Source organism: Sturnira hondurensis, unplaced genomic scaffold (genome assembly GCF_014824575.4).
Source record: "Sturnira hondurensis isolate 20B ecotype Veracruz unplaced genomic scaffold, ASM1482457v3 Scaffold0021354, whole genome shotgun sequence".
Taxonomy (NCBI): Eukaryota; Metazoa; Chordata; class Mammalia; order Chiroptera; family Phyllostomidae; genus Sturnira; species Sturnira hondurensis.
In genome coordinates, this window is record NW_028093985.1 from 34942183 (window position 1) to 34961716 (window position 19534).

The 19534-nt window shown below is 36.0% G+C and overlaps 1 protein-coding gene across 4 annotated transcripts in view; it reads right to left on the minus strand.

The window, feature by feature from the left end:
- Nucleotides 1–838: 838 nt before the first annotated feature.
- CCDC112 (coiled-coil domain containing 112) overlaps nucleotides 839–19534 on the minus strand; it is a 74925-nt gene continuing 56229 nt past the window's right edge. For 2 of the 4 annotated variants that reach the window (XM_037032339.1, XM_037032336.1), the window contains 8 exons: nucleotides 17609–17730; nucleotides 14690–14779; nucleotides 9276–9351; nucleotides 8490–8880; nucleotides 4748–5158; nucleotides 2926–3021; nucleotides 2122–2240; nucleotides 841–1765 (listed from right to left, as the gene is read on the minus strand). In XM_037032339.1, coding sequence (XP_036888234.1) covers nucleotides 1735–1765; nucleotides 2122–2240; nucleotides 2926–3021; nucleotides 4748–5158; nucleotides 8490–8880; nucleotides 9276–9351; nucleotides 14690–14779; nucleotides 17609–17657 — 1263 coding nt within the window. In that variant the 5' untranslated portion in view covers nucleotides 17658–17730 and the 3' untranslated portion in view covers nucleotides 841–1734. Of the gene's footprint in view, nucleotides 1766–2121; nucleotides 2241–2925; nucleotides 3022–4747; nucleotides 5159–8489; nucleotides 8881–9275; nucleotides 9352–14689; nucleotides 14780–17608; nucleotides 17731–19534 lie in introns of all 4 variants that reach the window. The other 2 variants (XM_037032337.1, XM_037032338.1) reach the window with 2 other exon arrangements.

The following is a 19534-nucleotide window of genomic DNA, read 5'->3' on the forward strand; positions in this document are numbered from 1 at the left end:
GGTGTGGTTGCCTCTTGTACAACCCACACTGGGGATCTGACCTGCAACCCTGGCATGTGCCCTGACTGGAAATTGAACCAGCAACCTCTTGGTTCAAAGCCCGTGCTCAATCCACTGAACTACACCAGCCAGGGATAAATGTTTTAATATACTTCTAGAACCACTATAAGAAGTGTTTATTTGGCATCTCTTCTATAAGCTTGCAACTGAAGACATTTATATTATGTTTATTCTACATAGTCTATATAAAGGATCCATATAACAAATTCCTCATTTATTTTAGATTCAGGTAGAAGGACGAGTTCCTTCAAAGAAACTTCCACACCTTCTTTTATTAAAAAACAAAATAAAAATAAACAAAAAACCCTGTAAGAATCACATTGCCTGGTATGCTTACCTTAGATGCAGGAAACTGAAAGCTGCATTTGTGTGCAAAACAGAGCAACATGTCAGTACACAGCACATAAAAACCTACACTCTCCTGTATCTTCTAGCTGTTCAATTCTATTTTTAAATTCCCTTGTCCTGTTATATATTTTATTTCTAAACTGCCTCAAATAATTTTAAAAAGTCATGGGAAATGAGTACCGCAAAATGGGCATTCCTGATTAAGGATGTTTTATATTAATTTTCCTATTTTGCACCAATAACTGTACAATTAGAATTCAGTTTCCTTTGGAAGTTATATCTACTTTAAATAGTAAGTGTAAAATAAGGAGAGGTTTTGACTACTACTCAGTAAATTTCTGAATCATCGGGCCTAAATATATCAAGTTATAATTAAAGATATTCTAAGATAAAAGTCATAGGAAATAAGTTTCCTATGTTTATTATAGATGTAATAATTTTCCTATAAGATGAGAACTAATTACAGTTAGGAGCTAAGATTTTATAGTATGAAAAATTAAGTCAAATTGTTATATTGTGTTTTCATGTACAAAAGTTTGGACATTTTTAAACTAACTCTGTTAACCAAATATATTGAGACAAACAGAAGAAGAAAACTGAATCAGCCAGGAAGATGTGAAAGAAACAACAATTTTATAAATGTGTAAAGTCCAGAAAGGCTGGAGGAAAATTTGAAAAAGCTAAAGGAAACCAAAAAGATTTTTATCAATACAAATAACAGAGCAGATATGAGGTGTCAGGTGTGAGGCATATTTTTAAAATTAATATTCTTTATATAAAATCAAGCATGCTTCAAACAAATACAAAGTATTTATTACACAAAAATCTAGGAACTGACAAAGTACCAATTTGTAAACTTAGAAAAAGTACTAACTTATTTCATAACTCAAACAAAAAAAACACCCATACATTTTTGTTACTCAAGCTAACTTACCTCCAAAATATAAATATTACAAAATTTTGGCTGGAAAAATGTCACTCTGTGATTGTCCCAATTTATTTTGCTGTGCTATTACAAGATCAAAATATCTTTGAAGTATTCTCAATATTTTAAACGAAATACTGTTTGTAACATAAACTCATTTAAAAAACTTTTACGTCAATAATAGGCCAACAAAGACATTAAATACCCTCTTAGTATAAACAGGAAATACTAATGACAATACCACTTGGAACTTAATGACTGTCAGTTCACATACAACACAATAATCAGTCTGTCTGGGCTAGTGATATTTAAAAAACATGGTTAGCACTCTGTCCTGTTATAGCTGAATATGCTAACATTCTCATCAACTGAATACCAATTTCATTATCTCATATTCTTTTCTAAACTCCTTGTCTCCAGGTTGGAATAGCCCTAAGGAGAAGAAGAAAAGAGCAATTATAAATACAAGGGAAATTTTTTTAAAATCCTAACTGATTAAACATTAACTTTTATTTTATTTTTTTATAAAGCAAGTTTTACTCAAGTAGATAAAGAGGCTAGGGTGCGGGGGGTTGATGTGAAAGAAGCAAAAAGTACACATCCAAATAGATGTGGGCTAACTCCTGAATGAGTTGTGCCCATTAAATGTGAACTTTTAAAAATGTATATAGATTTGTTTTATCAACTTTTTCCTATTAAATATAATATACATATGGAAGTTGCATAAAATGTAAACATGCAGTTATTAAATTATGATAAAGTGAACACCCATTCTAACTCCTTTGTACCTATGTGGGATACGTAGAAGTGGCCCAGAGCCTGTTGGTCCTATCTTTTTAATCCGTTCTTCCCAACCTTTGGTAGGTTTGTAAAGCCTAGAGGGGTCTCTGCTAACATTGTTTTCAACCTGTAACGAGAAGTAAAATGAGTGCCAGTTAATTTACCTGAAATATTGTTTGTATTTTTTAGTAAAACCTGTAGTAAGGATCTTAATAAGATAGCAGTTTAAGAAAAATATCTGATTTGAACTAAATAATAAAACTATTAATAACCTCTTCAGCAAACTGTTCAGTGTGTTCATATAGCTAAAATAAAATTTGGACTACATCAGCCATTAATAAACTGTTACTTTAGTTTATTTTTTCTAGTTCTATTATCATGAGGAAAATACGATTCAGCAAAGTGTGATGGTGGCACAACCAGACAATAAACTTAGGATAAATAACCAACAGCAAGTTCTTCGTTTACCCACGAGTCACTAACACCTTTAGCTGTGAGTATCACCCACTGAGATTCAGCAACACCACACTGGTCTAAAAGAGAGGCTCATACAGAATCAATGAAGAAAAGAACAGAGTAGAAAGAGAGAACTAATTTAAGATAAAAGAAAATGAGGTGCTTATAATGTGAAATGGTAAAATTGAAACAATAGTTGCTTAAATTGTACTAAGCTATACTTATGTCAGTAAGTATAAATTTTAAAGATGATACAGAAATAAAGCTGGATGTAAAGAAAATTGATGTTTGTGTTCTTGCAAATCAAGGAATTAGGATAATAACAATAAAAATGAATTAATCTGAGTACTGAGTACCTTTTCCTTTAATTTTGCCAGTCTTCTTTGTTTTTCTGCCTTTTTATCTTCCTTTGTCTGTCTATCAAGAATTTTCAATTCAAGTTTATGTAAATCCTAAAAAACATACACCAACAAAAAAAGATAACATTATGAAAGTAAAAGTCCTGACTGGTGTGGCTTAGTAGATTGGGTGTTGTCCTGCAAACTGAGAGGTTACAGGTTTGATTCCCAGTTGGTACACGTGCCTGGGTTGTAGGCCAGGTCCCTGAGGGGCCTGTGAGAAGCAATGGATCAATGTTTCTTTCCTTCTCTTTCTCCCTCCCTTCTTCTCTTTCTAAAAATAAATAAATAAAATATTTTTTAAAAAGAAAGTAAAATAACTAGAATGTGTTATTTTACTTTCTGGCTTGGAGTCACATGAACAAGTATAAAGGACACATGGACAATAACTAAGGGTGGGGGGCGGAAATGGGAGGGAGGTGGGGAGCACTGGGGGGGCAGGGCTAGGAATATATGACAGAAAACCGTACTTGAACAAGAATTAAATTAAAAAAAAATAAAATAGGGGGCAGGGCTGGGAATACAAGAAAGAAAACTGTACTTGAACAAAAGTTAAATAAAAATAAATAAATAAATAAATAAATAAATAAATTTTAAAAATATTAACATTCCTTCAGTAGTAAAAGCTTTACTTTCTTTGACTATAAATATACATGCACATCCTTTCAGAATCCCTTTCTTTTCCGTGTCTCTTATTTTATGTTCAATCTAATACTCCTTTTCCTTTAATAGGAGAATTAAGTGCACTTTCACTTACCAATACAGGTATGTCTGGCTTTAGATCTCTCATATTTTTTATTTCACAGATTTTCTTTTTTCTATGTCTTTTATTATGTGGCCTATTTACTTTTTTGGGGGAAAGGGGTATTTTGTTATTTAGGGAGATTTTTTTATAGAGACTAAAGGAAATTCCACTAATAATGTTTCTATTTTTTGTACTTCCCTTGCTTTTTACTTTATGAGTATTGTTGCTATGTATTTTGATGCATATATCATTTCATAGCAGTTATATTCATAACAGCTATATTTCGTTTGTACCCTTTTTCATTTTAAAGTAAAATTCCTCGTTTTTTTAATGCTCTTTGGACTGAATTCCACTTTGTCTTATAAGATTATAATCCCCTTCTCTGATTGGCATATTTCTTGTACATACTTGCTTAAAATCGGTCATAGTCCTACCTCTCAGTAGTACCCTTGATTCCTTTAATACCCTTATATTCCTTCTACTTAAGGTATAAGAATGAACAAGAGGACAAAACCTCTGCCCTCGTGAAGCTTCTATTATGGTGGAAGATGGACAATGAACAAGTAAGAAAATCGCCTGTCAGGAAAAGATAGTTAGTTTGGCAAAGAAAACACATTCATGACCTGGCCTTGGCTACCTTTTCAGCCTTGTCTCCTGCTGGTTCCTGTCTTCTACTTGATGCCCTAAGAATGAGCTTCCCCCACAAACCACTGTTACACTCCTTTCTTCTCCTTCAAGACTCAAGTATCCCTCCTCTCTGATACTAATAGCTATGATAAGCTTCCTTCCCTACATATTCACCTCCTAAAATTCTGTCACACCTCAATCACTACACTATTTACCACATTATACAGAAATTTACTTGCACATCTTTCCCACTAAACTATAATCTACTAGAAATGAAGGAATATGCTTATTCATTTTGGTAAGTACAAGCCTAACATACCAGAAGTACTCAGTTTTTCCTGAACTGAATTTGGAAGCAATACCTCTATGTGCAGCATCACAAATTATTTAGGAAATATATTTACTTACTCTTTCTTGAAATCTGGAAATTTCATCAGCAGCAATTTTCCTTTTTTCTGTCTTTTCTGTTTTTTCTCTTTTCTCCTTTTCCAGTCTTAAAAATTCTTCCCGTTCTTTTTTCTGCTGGGTGTAGTTTTCTAGTAGTAATTTTAGTTTAAACTGGCGTTGGCGTTCTTTCTGTTGCCTTTTCTCTTTCTCTTCCTCTTCTTTTAACTGGGAAGCATATTTCATTGACATTTCTATACTTTTCTGTATTTTCCAAGCTTCCACTGCCAATTTCTTCTTTCTTTGTTCTTCTTTTTGCTTTTGATTATCTTCTTGTTTGTTATGAAAAAGCATAGGTATGTTCTCTGCTTTTTCCTTTAACTTGAAAATTTGCTCTTTCTTTTGCTGCTTTTTAGCTTTCCAATTCTCAATAGACTAATTGATGAATAAAACAGCAAAGGAAAAATATTTTTAATAACCAATAGCACTTTAAAATACAATCTCATGTCCATCTTTCTAGAAAGAGTATCGATTGCAAAATGCTGGTTACTTCAGTTTCCTAGTGCTTTTTGTCAGTGTTGTTTGTTTTTAACCAGTGTACTTTTTCTACTTCCATTTTAAAAAATTAATGTGTCTAAAAACTGAATGATTTATACCTTTGGCCTTCCTCTTCCTTTCTTCATCCCCAGGTGCCTAAGGACTGCACCTCATTTGTTTTTGTGAATGGGAAACACTCTTTTCCTCTATCTCTTACTTCCAAATCCTTTAAGCTTAGAATCCTTTCCCAGTGACCCTTTTTTGTTCAAGTATCAGAAGAGGAATTAAAAGTGGCATGGTTGAGAACATGGGCTCTGAAGCCAGGATATTGAGGATCAAATTATGGCTTTGCCATTTACTAAGTGTGACCTTGGATGAATCCCTGAAGTACTCTGTCTTCATTTTGCTCATCTGTAAGTGGTAGGTAGTACCTCTTTAAGCAAAGATATTGCAAAGATTAAAATGAGTCAGTGACTGGCATGTACTGCTTTTTAAGTGTAAAAAAAGCAAATTAGCTTAATTTACTAATTAAGAGAGTACGTAAAGATTATTTAAAATACTAGCAGCCTTCTCTATGCCATGAAGGATATACATCTACTGAATTTCTTTACCCTCAAGTCAGAAAAATGTTCCCTCATCTTTCCTCATGGTGTATCATTCATTCAATAAATCCTTATTGTATGTATACGCTATACAAGGCAATGTAATAGGAATCACAGATGATTAAAGTAATACCAAATGCCATCTAGTACAGTGCTACTCAATGTAGCAATACATAGGAATATCAGGGAAAGTTCAGGCCATGTCTGAAAATAAGTATCTTTATTTAGGCAAACGAGGATAAAAATGATAAATCTCCTACTCAGAGTCTTAGATTTAAAACTACATGTCTGATGCTTTCCTTAAAATTTCTTTTTCTTCCTTCAACACGCTCTACTTCAGTAAATGGCACCTTGACTTTCACAGCCCCTCCTACCTCTCCCCTACCATTTAGTCAATCATCAAATACCAGAAAACAGTGGTTGGGAACAAGAAGAGTGTGCTAGAATCAAGGTGCTTTACTTTATTACATGAAGCACTGTGTCTGTTCTTTTTCCCTAGAGGTTTTTCTCAAACTTTAGCCTATAACAGAATAACCTACAGGACTTGTTAAAACACAGATTCCTGGGCCCCATCCCCAGAGCTTGGATTAGAGCCTGGTGAGTTCTAACAACTTCTCGGGTGATGCTAATTTTGCTAGTTTATATGCACCACTTCGCTGGGTCAGGGACCCCATGTTTTCAGTATCCAGGAAAAAAGCCCAAATAATTCCTAACACCTTGTTATTTTGAGTTTTTAAAAATGATGTATTTTTTCAAAAATTTTCTTAAAGTCCCCAATTTCAATCTTCCTACCCTTAACTGATTTAGGGGAGATACAACAATTTATTATTTCCTGCTAAAATTCATAGTAAACACAGAATCAATATTTCTTTGATGATCTCTAGGTATGTCATCTGTTGAACAGTTATACTTTTGTTGTTACTTCAAGTAAGCTGAGGTTTATAATTCCTAAAGTCTACAAAAAAAATGTGACTCAGACTTCAAGTAGGTAAACCTATGGTTCATAATCAGGGGCAATTTTTGCCCTGTAGGGACATTTGGCAATGTCTAGAGACATTTCTGATAACCACAACCAAGGGAGTGTTACAAGCATCTAATGGGTGGAAGCCAAGAATGTTGCTAATCATCCTACAATGCACACCACAGCAATTACAGCAAAGAATTACGTAGCCCAAAGAGTCAACTGTGCCAAGATCGAGAAGTCCTAACTAAACCAAAGCCAGAAAAATGTTGTGAAAATGGAACTGTTGGGAACCGCCCTGCCTGGTTTCAGGAGCTGTAACCATGCTGACAGGCAAAAGGGCTCCACGGCTAAAGGACCTTGGGACCATAAGCCACTAAGGAGACAAAACACCCTCCTGACAGGGGCCCAGCCTCTGCCCTCTTTACTTCACCCTGCTTGGCCCCTGAAGGATGGCTGAATAGTCCATGATGGGTAATATTCAAGGAAGGAACAACCTAAGACAGGCACAGTTGCAAAGGGGCCATCAGGGAAGGACTTAGGGGATTGTGGAGGACGGACAAAATACCCTCACCCCTCGGCTTTATCATAGCCTAAGTCCTCATTCTAGCTGTAAAAATTGTCTTAATCCCTTGGTTGCCTTGCTTCCCCAGCCTGATTCAGACCTGAAACAATGCTGAAGGGGGGTGTAGCCCTGTGCCAGAAACAGTGGTTCCTGGCAAGGAGTGATCAGGCCTAAGAAAGAATGCATAAAGTCCTGTGAACCTGCTTTGCTAAGAATGTCCTCAATTTAAATGTTAATGGTCGAAGCACAAAATAAATTTGTTTCCCAAGGTTTTATAGCCAACTGGAGTCACCCTGTCTACCAGACCCTGACTCAAAAGGACCCCTGTGATCCCAGAAATGTTATTTGTAAACCGTATCTCTTTTCTTTTCTTTGATATGCATCCCTATGCAAGCTAAAGTCAATAAAAGCTCACTGAGAGAGAGGCTTGACACCTTTCTCCCGAGGGACTTGTCAGCCTTTCCTCCCCAAGCAGATCAAGTCTTGGTAGACTTATTCTCATCCAAAGTGGCTGCGGGAGCTCTGTGGGCTGTGGCAAGACTGAGAAGTCCAAACTAAACCAAAGCCAGAAAAATATTTTTGTGAAAATGGAACTTGTTAGATATTTGCTACACTTAACAGTTGCTCTTTTCTCTGGGGTAGTCAACATTTGAGTCTTTTCAAATAAGCAATGAGGCTGAAGTTCTAAACCTCAATGAAACTTTAAGGAGTCAAAGAATTTTTCTGCTGCCTCTGTATTTCTTATTGAAAACCATGTGGCTTTTGCTGGAAAGATGCCTTTATTAAAAGCCTGGGAAGATCTGGATTTCTCACATTTCTGGTGGACACATGGGATTTTGCCCATAATCAGAAGCCTTCTGGGCCACTGTATTATGTCTTGGGGTAGAAATGTTAGCCTTGAGAAACTCAAACCACAGTTCCATTACTTAAATAAAGTTACTTAACTTCTCAATGCCTGTATCACCTTCTATAAGATTGGGGGGAGGGGTGGTAGAAACTGCAATATACCTCATGGAGTTGTAAAAAAACATTAAAGAATTTAGCACAGTACCTAGAACACAGCAATATAGAACAAACAACGGCTTTCATAATTATTATTACCTCTTTTTTCCTTTCCTCTAGGGCCAGAAATTTTTGATACCATTTCTCATGCTGTTGGACCTCATCGTGCGTTCTTCCAGGAAGGTGTTCTAGAACTTCTCCCATAAACGTTGGCTTCCCTTTATGTTTGTTTCTCACCTTTACAAAGTTCTGGTGATCAAAATCATCCCAGCCCCCTTGTCGACCTCCTGTATGCTGAAGGAATTTTTCAAAATCTACCACTTCTTCTGGAAGAGTACTTGGTATTACTTTGTCTACAGGAACTTTGCTTGACATTGCCCTGAAAGCTTCTTCTGTTTCTGAACTACCCAAAGCCCATGTGTCAATTTTTCTTGATATGGTGCTCAACTCATTTTTAGTTGTTTTCTCTTCTTTAATAAGCTCTTCATATCTAAAATTTCAAAAATAAAGTTGAATAATAAGATATAAGCCAATCCATATTAACTCTTTATTTTTCCTCTGACTTAAATTATTGCTCTTTTCTTGTCATCTTCCCTACTTAACATTACTTATGTTTATAAATTTAAGTCTTGACTTTCCTCAGAGAATAAAACAATCTTTCAAATTCTTATCTGAGATTTTATAGTGTCCATATATAAATGAAAATTTACTTTAAACACAAAAAGCAATCTAAAACCTAAAACAAAAGAAGTGTTATGCTGCATTTGCATAAAACTAGTATTAAATACATAATAATAAAATGGTTTTTATATAACAACCCAGTGGAAATTTATTGGAAAAATATATAGATCAATAATTTTATATTAAAATGTGTTTAAAACATACATCAATCTCTGTTCTTCTTTAAAAGTATTAATTGCATTTTCAATTTCTTCCATCATTTCTCTTAGCTTTTCAACAACTGTAAAAAAGAAAAAGGAAAATTATATTACATCACTTCAGAATGACTAACAGTTAAATATTGGGGAAAAAATGGAATGTTTCCCTAATTTAAAAACATTTCTTAGCCTAAAGAATAAGAAAAAATGTGCTTCTAAAAAGAGAATTTTTATGGTTCTAAATTTTTACTGCAAATTTTCCCTATGTATACATATCATTACATTATTATTTCCCAAAAATGTTTTTCCATTACCATTTAGTACCCTTATATCTCCTCCCCCCAGTAATCACCACAGTATTGTCCATGTCCATGAGTCCTTTTTCCTTAATCCCTCCACCCCCTGACATCCCCTTACTAGCTGTCATCTATTCTCCATCTATGACTCTGTCCCCATTTTCCTAGTTAGTTCAATCTGTTCATTAGATTACACATATGAATGAAATCATGTGGTATTTGTCTTTCTCTGAATGGTTTATTTAGCATAATGTTCTCTAGGTCCATCCATACTGTCACAAAGAGTAAAATTTAATGTCTTTTTTATGGCTGAGTAGTATTCCATTGTGTAAATGTCCCGTATTTCTTTTATCCACTCATCTATTGATGGACACTTGGGCTGCTACCATATCTTAGCGATTGTAAATAATGCTACAGTGAACATAGGGGTACTTATGTTCTTTTGAAATAGTGTTTTAGATTACTTCAGATATATTCCCCAAAATGGGATGGCTGGATCAAAAGACAGATCCATTTTAAAATTTTTGAGGTACATTCTCCATACTGCTTTCTACAGTGGTTGCACCAATCCGCATTCCAACAAACAGCGCAAAAAAGTTCCCCTTTCTCCACATCCTTACCAGCACTTGTTGTTTGTTGATTCATTAATGATAGCCATTCTGACAGGTGTGAGATGGTATCTCATTGAAATGATATCTCATTTAATTTGCATTTCTCTGACAATTATTGACACTGAACATCTTTTCATATGCTTATTGGCCATCTGTGTGTCCTCTTTGGAGAAGTCCTTTGCCCATTTCAGGGGCAAAGTATTCAGGTCCTTAGCCCATTTTTATTAGGGTTGTGTTTTTTTTTGGTGTTGTTTTGTAAGTACTTTTTAAATTTTGGATCTTAACCCCTTGTCAGATGTATTGGCAAATATGTGCTTCTAGTCTATGGGTTGTCTATTTTGTTGATGTTTTCCTTTGCTGTTCAAAAACTTTTTAGTTCAATGTAGTCCCATTTATTTTTTCTTTTGTTTCCCTTGCTTGGTAAGATATATCCAATAAAAAGTTGCTACAAGGCCCTGGCTGGCGTAGCTCAGTGGATTGAGCACAGGCCTGTGAACCAGAGGATCGTGGTTCGATTCCCAGTCAGGGCACATGCCTGGATTGTAGGCCAGTTCCCTGCAGGCCAACTCCCAGCAGGGGACGCATGAAAGGCAACCATACATTGAGGTCTCTCTCCCTCTCTCCTTCCCCTCTAAAGATAAATAAATAAATAAAATTAAAAAAAAAGTTGCTACAAGCAGTGTCTGAGATTTTCTACCTATGTTTTCTTCCCAGATTTTTATGGTTTTGACTCTAACATTTAAGTCTTTGATCCATTTTTAATTTATTCTTGCCCCTGGTATAAGCAGGTGGACTAGCTTAATTTTTCTGCACATATCCGTACAACACCATTTACACAACACCATTTACTGAATAAACTATCTTTAGCACATTGTATGTACCTGCTTCCTCTGTTGAATATTAATTGACTATAAAGGTGTGTGCTTATCTCTGGGCTCTCTATTCTGTTCCACTGATCTATGTGTATGTTTTCATGCTAGCACCATGCTGTTTTGATAACCCTGGCATTATAGCAGGGGTCTCCAGTCTGTGGCCTGTCAGGAATCTAACCGTGAGCGAAGCTTGCCTGAGCTCAGCTGCCTATCTCTTCCCCATGCCTTCCTTACTCGTCAAGCGAGTGAAGTTCACCTAAGTTGCACCTTCTGTGCCCCTGCCCTCCAAACCAGTCCCTGGTGCCAAAAAGGTTGGGGACCGCTTCCTTATAATATAGTTTGATGTTAGGTAGTGTGATTCTTCCAACTTTCTTCTTCTTTCTTACATCACTGTTGCTATGCAGGGTCTTTTGTGGTTCCATATACATTTTTGAAATATTTGTTCTAGTTCTATGAAACATATCATATGGAATCTTGACAGGAATTGTACTGAATCTACAGATTGTTTTGGGTAGTATGGACATTTTAATGATGTTAATTTTTCCTATCCATGAACATGGTATGTGCTTCCACTTATTTGTATCTTTCTCAATTTGTTTCTTCAGTGCCTTATAATTTTCCACATACAGGTCTTTTATATGCTTGGTTAGGTTTATTTCTAGGCATTTCATTCTTTTTGAAGCAATTCTGAATGGGATTGTTTTCTTAATTTCCTTACTGTTAGTTCATTATTGGTATATTAAAATGCAATCAATTTTTGGATATTAATTTTGTATCCTGCTACTTTACTGAATTCATTTATCAGTTCTAGTAGGTTCTTGGTGGAAGAATCTTGGGTTTTCTATTAACAGTATCATGTCATCTGCAAATAAAGACAGTCTCATTTCTTCCTTTCCAATTTGGATGCCTTTTATTTCTTCTTGTCTGACTAATGTGACTATGACTTTGAGTACTGTGTTGAATAAGAGAAGTAAAAGCAGGCATCCCTGTCTTCTTCCTGATCTTAAGGGGAATGCTTGTAGTTTTTGCACATTGAGTATGATGCTGGCAGTGGGTTTGTCATATATGCTTTATTATGTTTAGGTATGTTCCCTCTATTCCCACTTTGCTAAGAGTTTTTATCATAAATGGGTGGTAGATTTTATCAAATGCTTTTTCTGCATCTATTAATATGATCATGTGGTTTTATCCTTCCTTTTCTTTATGTGGTGAATAACAGTTATTGGTTGCAAATGTTATACCAACTTTTCATTCTCACAATAAATCCCACTTGATCATGGTGTACGATATTTTTTTTAAAGATTTTTATTTATTTATTTTTAGAGATGAGATAGAGGAATGGAGGAAGAGAGGGAGAAAAACATCAATGTGTGGTTGCCTCTCATGCACCCCCAGCTGGGGACCCAGCCTTGCAACCAAGGCATGTGCCCTGACTGGGAATCAAACCAGCAAGCCTTTGGTTTGCAGGCCTGCACTCAATTCACTGAGCTACACCAGCCAGGGCTGTATGATCTTTCTGATGCATTGCTGTATTTGGATTGCTAGTATTTTGTTGAGGATTTTAGCATCTATGCACATCAGGGATATTGGCCTATATTTTCTTTTTTTGTAGTGTCTTTATCTGGTTTTGGAATTAGGATAATGCTCGCCTCAGAAAATGAGTTTGGGAGCCTTCCCTCCTCTTGAACTTTATGAAATGGTTTGAGAAAGAGACATGGTAGTTCTTCTCAGAATGTTTGGTAAAATTCACCTGTGAAGCCACGTGATTCAGGGCTTTTGTTGGTTGGGAATTTTTTGATTACTGCTTCAATTTCACCCTGTTTCCTGTTTTTTTCTTCTTTCTTTCTCTTTTTCTTCTCCTTAAAGCAAGTCCTTTACCATTTGTTGCAGTACTGGTTTGGTGTTAACAAACCCCTTTAGCTTTTTCTTGTCTGAGGAGCTCCTTATTTCTCCTTTGATTTTAAATGATAGCCTTGCTGGGTAAACTATCCTTGCTTGTAAGTCCTCGCTTTTCCTCACCTTGAATACTTCATGCCACTCCCTTCTGGCCTGAAATATTTCTGTTGAGTAATCTGATGACAGTGTAATTGGTGTTCCCTTGTAGGAAACTACCTGCTGTTCTCTTGTGGCTGTGCAGGGTCAGGGTGGTAGTGCTAGTACGTTGTCTGTAGCTGTCTTCTGGGTTTGCAGGCTCTGGGGTATCCCAGATGGTACCAGCCAAGGTCAAGCCCCACCTGTGTTCTGCCCTGGGCCATCCAGCCTGAGCTACAAGGCAACCTGAAATGGCTGCTATTTGTGCTGGGCTTGGAGGTCCCCAGTCAAAGTCAAGCTGTGAGCCTCCACTGGCTGTTGCTAGTGCAGGTTTAGGGATATTTAGCAAGAGTTACAGGGTTTGGGGGCTGGCTTAGGTCAACTGTTGCTTGTTTGAGAGAATTTAGAAAGTTGTGAAGCATGAGCCAAAACCAGACATTCATATGGAAAAGGCACTGTAAACAGCTTGGGTAAGCCTGAAAGTTGGGTGGGGCAGAGCCTCAGGGGACCTCCAGGGCAAGGCAAACAGTGTTAGCCAAGTTGATGGAGTGCTCACTTTTTTTTATGGTTTCTGATCATTGTCATTCTTATAAACCACAATACCATTATAAAAACATTAACTCATGTTCTCTTCCAGTGTTTTTGTGGTTCCATGTATTAATTTAACAAATTATAATATTCATATTTGCTACTTTTTAGTGCTTATTATGTTACAAGCAGTGCACGAATGCTTTATGTGAACTGTCTCACGTTGGTCCTATGGGTATTTCCACTTTAGAGCTGAGGAAAAGAAAGCTCAGAAAAATCAAATGACTTGCCCAAAATCACATAACTGATAGATCAAGGATTTGACTGAACATCTGATTAAGTCCATTTATTGTGAACATTTTACTGCTTTGATCATTTAGGAATGAATGTTGATATAAGTATAGAGGTTAGGACATAGTTTTGTTTTTTACAAATGACTAGTATTTGCCCCAATACTATTTAACCATTTCTTTAGGTATTTGAAATGCTTCTAAAGCAATTATTTCAAAAATCCAATGACAGGAAAACTACTAGGCTAAGAATCAAGATCCTAATTGGTCCTCTTCATTTTTTCCTCCTCATTGGCTCAATCTGAATCTTTACATAGCACAGATTCTTCATCCTATAAATGACCCTAATCTCTGTTCTGCCCACTTCATAATTTGTAAAGATTTATAGCATTTTAAAGATTTAAAAACCACATCAGTGTCAGATAGCACAGTTCTCCAATGTATCCTTATCAATCCTTAACCAATAAAGTAAGGCATAGTTCCATTAACACCAAATAGAAAAATTCTTATTAGAAAAGTATACGTTTTTCGCCCTGGTTGGTGTGGCTCAGTGAACTGAGTGCCAGCCTGTGAACCACAGGTTGCCAGCTGACTTCCAGTCAGGGCACATGCCTCCAGGGCCAGGTCCCCTACAGAAATGTGAGAGGCAACCACACATTGGTGTTTCTCTCTCTTTCCCTCTCCCTTCCCCTCCCTCTAAAAATAAATACAAAAATTTTTAGTATATATTTTTCTAATGAACAACAGAAAATACTAATATATCAGAAAGAATATAAATTCTAAATGCACTTACAATCAGGTGTAGGCTTCACATCTTTTAACTGATGCTGAAGCTTCTTTACATTGTTATGTATTTTGGCCAATTGTTGCTGGATTTTTGCTCCTATAAGGAAGAAGTATGTACTTTAAAAATATTCTATGGCAAACATGGTTACAATTCAGAATTCTAAACCTGGACAAATCATCTTCACTTAGTAAAAGATAGCCGAGAGCAATTGAGTAATGAACAAAAGTTGGTCCCTTAAGTTATCAAAACAGCCTGAACATTTTAATAAGTACCTTTGCTCTAAATGAAGCTTTCCTCATTTTCCTCCAATATTTAAAAGCACAAAGGGTTAGATCTACTATAACACGTGCCAAGAAAATGTTTTTTCTTTTTTTTTTACCCTGTGGAGATGGACTTATTGGACACAGTTTTATTTTTATTCTTTTATTTTTAATTTTTTAAAAATCTTCACCTAGATATATTTTTGAATTTAGAGAGAGAGGAAGAGGGAGACAAAGAGAGAGAAACATCAATCAGTTGCCTCCCATATATGCCTGGGACCAGGGATCGAACCCACAACCGAGGTATGTGCCCTGACTGGGAATGGATCCTGCAGCCTTTTGGTGTACAAGATGATGCTCCAGCCAACTGAGCCACCAAGTCAGGGCTGGACACTGTTTTAAATACATGGATTAGAAGCTTAGGCTTAGTCATGTTTTGTTCTTCAACAGATTTTTCTTTAATTTTTTATAACTTATCGAAGTAGAATTTGAAATAGATCTCAACTCTATTTTTGGAAATATTAAAACTGCCTAAACAATATTAATTCTGTGAATACTGACAAACTTCCTAATGAGAATTAATTTAATCTAACCACACCCTCCGAGCTGTGGGGGCTAATGATACCCACTGTTACAGCCGTGACGAAGTGCCTCAGGTGCCAGTTAGTGGTATCTGCCCTACAGGTTGCCAAGCTCATCCAAAGGACCAGCCTGAAAATGTTAGGCCCACAATAAAAGCCCCCAAAACAGAGGAGGGTCTCCAATACATTTTCAGATGTTCAGTATCAGCAACAGAAAGACTGGATTACTCATTCTTATTTTCTCCCCGAATTAATCATCTTACTTTAGTATTTTATTTAAATTAGGCTAAAAACCATGTATTTACATGCACAAGTCTATATTTGTACAATACATTTAATAGTAATGTCATTTTATCATCTTTTGGTACTTTATTTATGGCCCTCCATTTTTTTCAATGTTTTCACAAATGCATATGAAGCACCACATAGCTCTGTCCAAAAGTCCTTAAAAGCAATTAAAAACATTACCATTATAAATGGGCTTGAAGCCAGTGCTAATATCCAACACAAAAATATGTCATCGGCTTATTTTTTTAATTAAAATTCAAGTGTCCCAGAAAAGCAGAAACTTTATCCAATGTATTTTTATAGGGTCTTATTCACTGTTGGAACTTCAGGTCAAGAAAGTTTTCCAGTAAAGTTAAGTAATTAGGGAAGTATTTTTGTTGTTCTGTTTTTGCCACACTTTGATCAGCTGCAGTGACACCGCTATATGGCAAGCGATCTTTTAGTTATTCTTTGGGAACTGCCACTCTATGGGCAAAGCACCTGAACACAGTATTACATCAATGCAGGCTGAAACTGTGGCATCATATTGGAGGTAAGAAAAAAGCATTTTCTACTTCTGGACTGTAATGTGGGGAGGGAAAACTTCTGTATCGCTGTGCTAAGTACATTCCTTCCTCTCCTAAATAAGATAAACACAAAGTGTGAATAAAGACAGGCCAAAGTGTAGCAGAAAAAGAAATAAAAAGATAAAATAAAGTGGTCTTAAGAGAGAAAATGGAGTGACTTAAAATGCAGACAATGAAAATGTTCTACTTAGTGGCATGACTGAGACAGATCAGCCTCTCAGTTGTCCACCAAGGAACTAAGGGCAAGTAAGAGACAGTAAACCAGGGATGTTCAGATTGCTCTGTGAATCAAAGAGGAGAACCAAAAATTTGACTTTCATATTAGGTCCTGTTGTCATTCACGCAGAAGAGGGTGAATGATTCTTGCCACTACCTGAAAAATGATAACTTTTTAAAACAGTGCAGTGTTACATTCTGAAAGAAGTTATTAAGGATTTCTTTTAATTGGCTACAAGGGATTGCCACATGCTGTATAATCTCTACATAAATTAATATTTTATAAAGTTTAGTTGATAACCATTATTTTTCCTTTAAGAAATGCTAAGCAGTTTTTAATTATAATCTAAGAATCTTTCAATATATAAAATCTACTCTACAATGAAATAAGGTATACTTGTAGAATTATTTTTAAGGCTAACATTTAGTGTACTATTAACAATGATTGATACCCATAGCAAACAATAGGACATTTTCTGTGCAATCCACGAGGCACTCTCTCATATATTATCTCATGGGATGCACAGGACAGTTCCCTGGAGGTAGATACGGTAGGTGTTATAGGTTATAGCACAGACAGAAAACTCAGGTTTATGAGACTGTGACCGATCGCTTCACGCTATTATTAAGTACGGGCTCTGACTCTGTGGCTGTTCTCTTAGTTCAGGTCTCAGTCAACAATACCAGGGTGATGAGCTAAGAATAGATAGCCCAGGAATAAATTTCTGTTAATTTTAAGGAATTTTAGTAACACTAACTAGTTTGTCAACCAAAAAACCCCCAAACCCTCTTTTTCCTATTAAATTAGAAGAAATTCACATAGAAAATAATCCAGCTAGAATCACTAAATAGTAACCTGACAAAATAAATACATATCCCTAAAAGACAAACTCATTACTAACTAGAAAGTACTTTGATAGAAAATATAACAGTCAAAGAACAAATACAAAGCACAGGGCAAAAGTGCAACTTTATATCACTTAACAGTTTTTGTTCATCATGAACTCAACTTACTTTCTGTTTTCCTGCTGTTAATCAACTTATTTTCCAATTCTTCCAGCATACTATGCTCAATTCTGAAGTCACTTTTTTGGTTGTAGAAATGACTGTGTTTATCTTTTTCTATGTTAATAACTCTTTAGGAAAAGAAACAAATGGTATAAATATGACTTACATATATTTTTAATTGCTTATAATATGAAGACACTCCCAATAATCAGCACTTTATATTTGGATCCATTCATCTAAGAAGTCAAAATAGTCAGAAAGGAGTTCAACTAACATCACAAGTAACTTGAACTATTTAAATTATAAAATCTTAATTTAAGAAAATGCAGTCATACTTGCTTTGAAAATACATAGGCCTTTGACTATTGATTCCAACTCAACCTCACTGTAGCCCGAAAATCGCCGCCACTGCTGACGGCTGCTTTTGTTAAAACACTATTAACTCTGCAACCTGAACCAAGACATTTATCCTTTCCTGGTATGAATTTCCTAAGCACTAAAATGTGAATAATAACACCTCTCCACAGGGCTCTGTATGATTAACATTATATGGGATAATAAGCACAAGGGATCTTTATACGGTAAAAACGTAGTATTTAAGTGCAAGTTATTCATATTATTAATAAAACCAAAGCTTCAAGAGGCAACGGTTTATGAAGACAGAAATTTTAGTGTATGTGAAAGATACGGCCTACATTTACTTCACAGATTCTTTGATTTAAGTCCATCCACCAGTAAGAAGGTCTAATGTTAGTTTGAATTCTGGGGTAAGACACACAAGCACTTGTACAATCAAGAAACTTTTTTGGTTGGACAAAGAAATTTATTTTCTCAATACCTGCTCTCTCTCTCTCTCAGAAGGTGGAAATTAATATGAATACTCCTCCACTAATCCTGGATTTAAGGAGTGGTGGAGTAGCTCTGGCCATTGACTTAATTTCATACAACCTGAGGGACAACTACTATCTAAGGTGGAGTTCCCAACCTTTTCCCCTTTGGCACACAAACAGAAAAACTTGATATTTATACGGCATACTTGGGAAAACAGACGAGACTGCTCCAGGCCTACCTGGTTGCCCCAAAGACAGGGGATCTAACTTGGTACTTGTGTTTCAGAGAGGAAGCAATGGATAGCACAGAGAGACATCATACAGATTTCAGGCTGCAAGTGAACTCTAACGGACTGAGGGTGGCTACTGAGTCCCATGCTCAGGACTGGGAAGCCCACCTAGGCTCAGGTTTGGGTGGGGGTTGGGAGGGCGGGAAGTATTATATAATCAGATAGAGATTTCTAGCATTGGCACTGTTTATGCTATGACAGTAAGTAGAGCCACTCCTGGATTAGAAAATACTAACCTATAGAGAGTCAAAAGGCAATAATGGAGACAAATTGCTAAACATATGAAAAGATGCTCAACCTCGCTTACAACAGAAGAAATTAAAATCAAAAGTCTATCACAGTAACACTGTACTCCTATCAGACTGGCAAAAAAATCCCAAGTTTAAATAATATTTACTAATGATAAAACTGTGGGAAAATATTATAAATTGTCTATGGAAGACAACCCAGAAAAATATCACATGCATGTTCATATACCCTTGACCCAGCACTTCTACTTCTAGGACTATTTCCTAAAGACACACTCACATGTATGCAAAATGCTGTGGATATGTGAATACTGCAATTCATTGCAGCATCGTTTGTTATAATAAAAGATTGACTATATGCTCCGTGCCCATCACTAAGGGGCAGGTTAAATTACATCGCAATCATACACTGGGATACAATACAGTGGTCCTGTGGTCTATGCACTGATAAGGAAATATCTCCAAGACATACTCATTTTATAACAAATAGTTTATTTGAAAATGTTGGTCATATCCAAAAGTAGAAAATGCTAAATGGACTCTCCTTGTATACACTCAAATGAT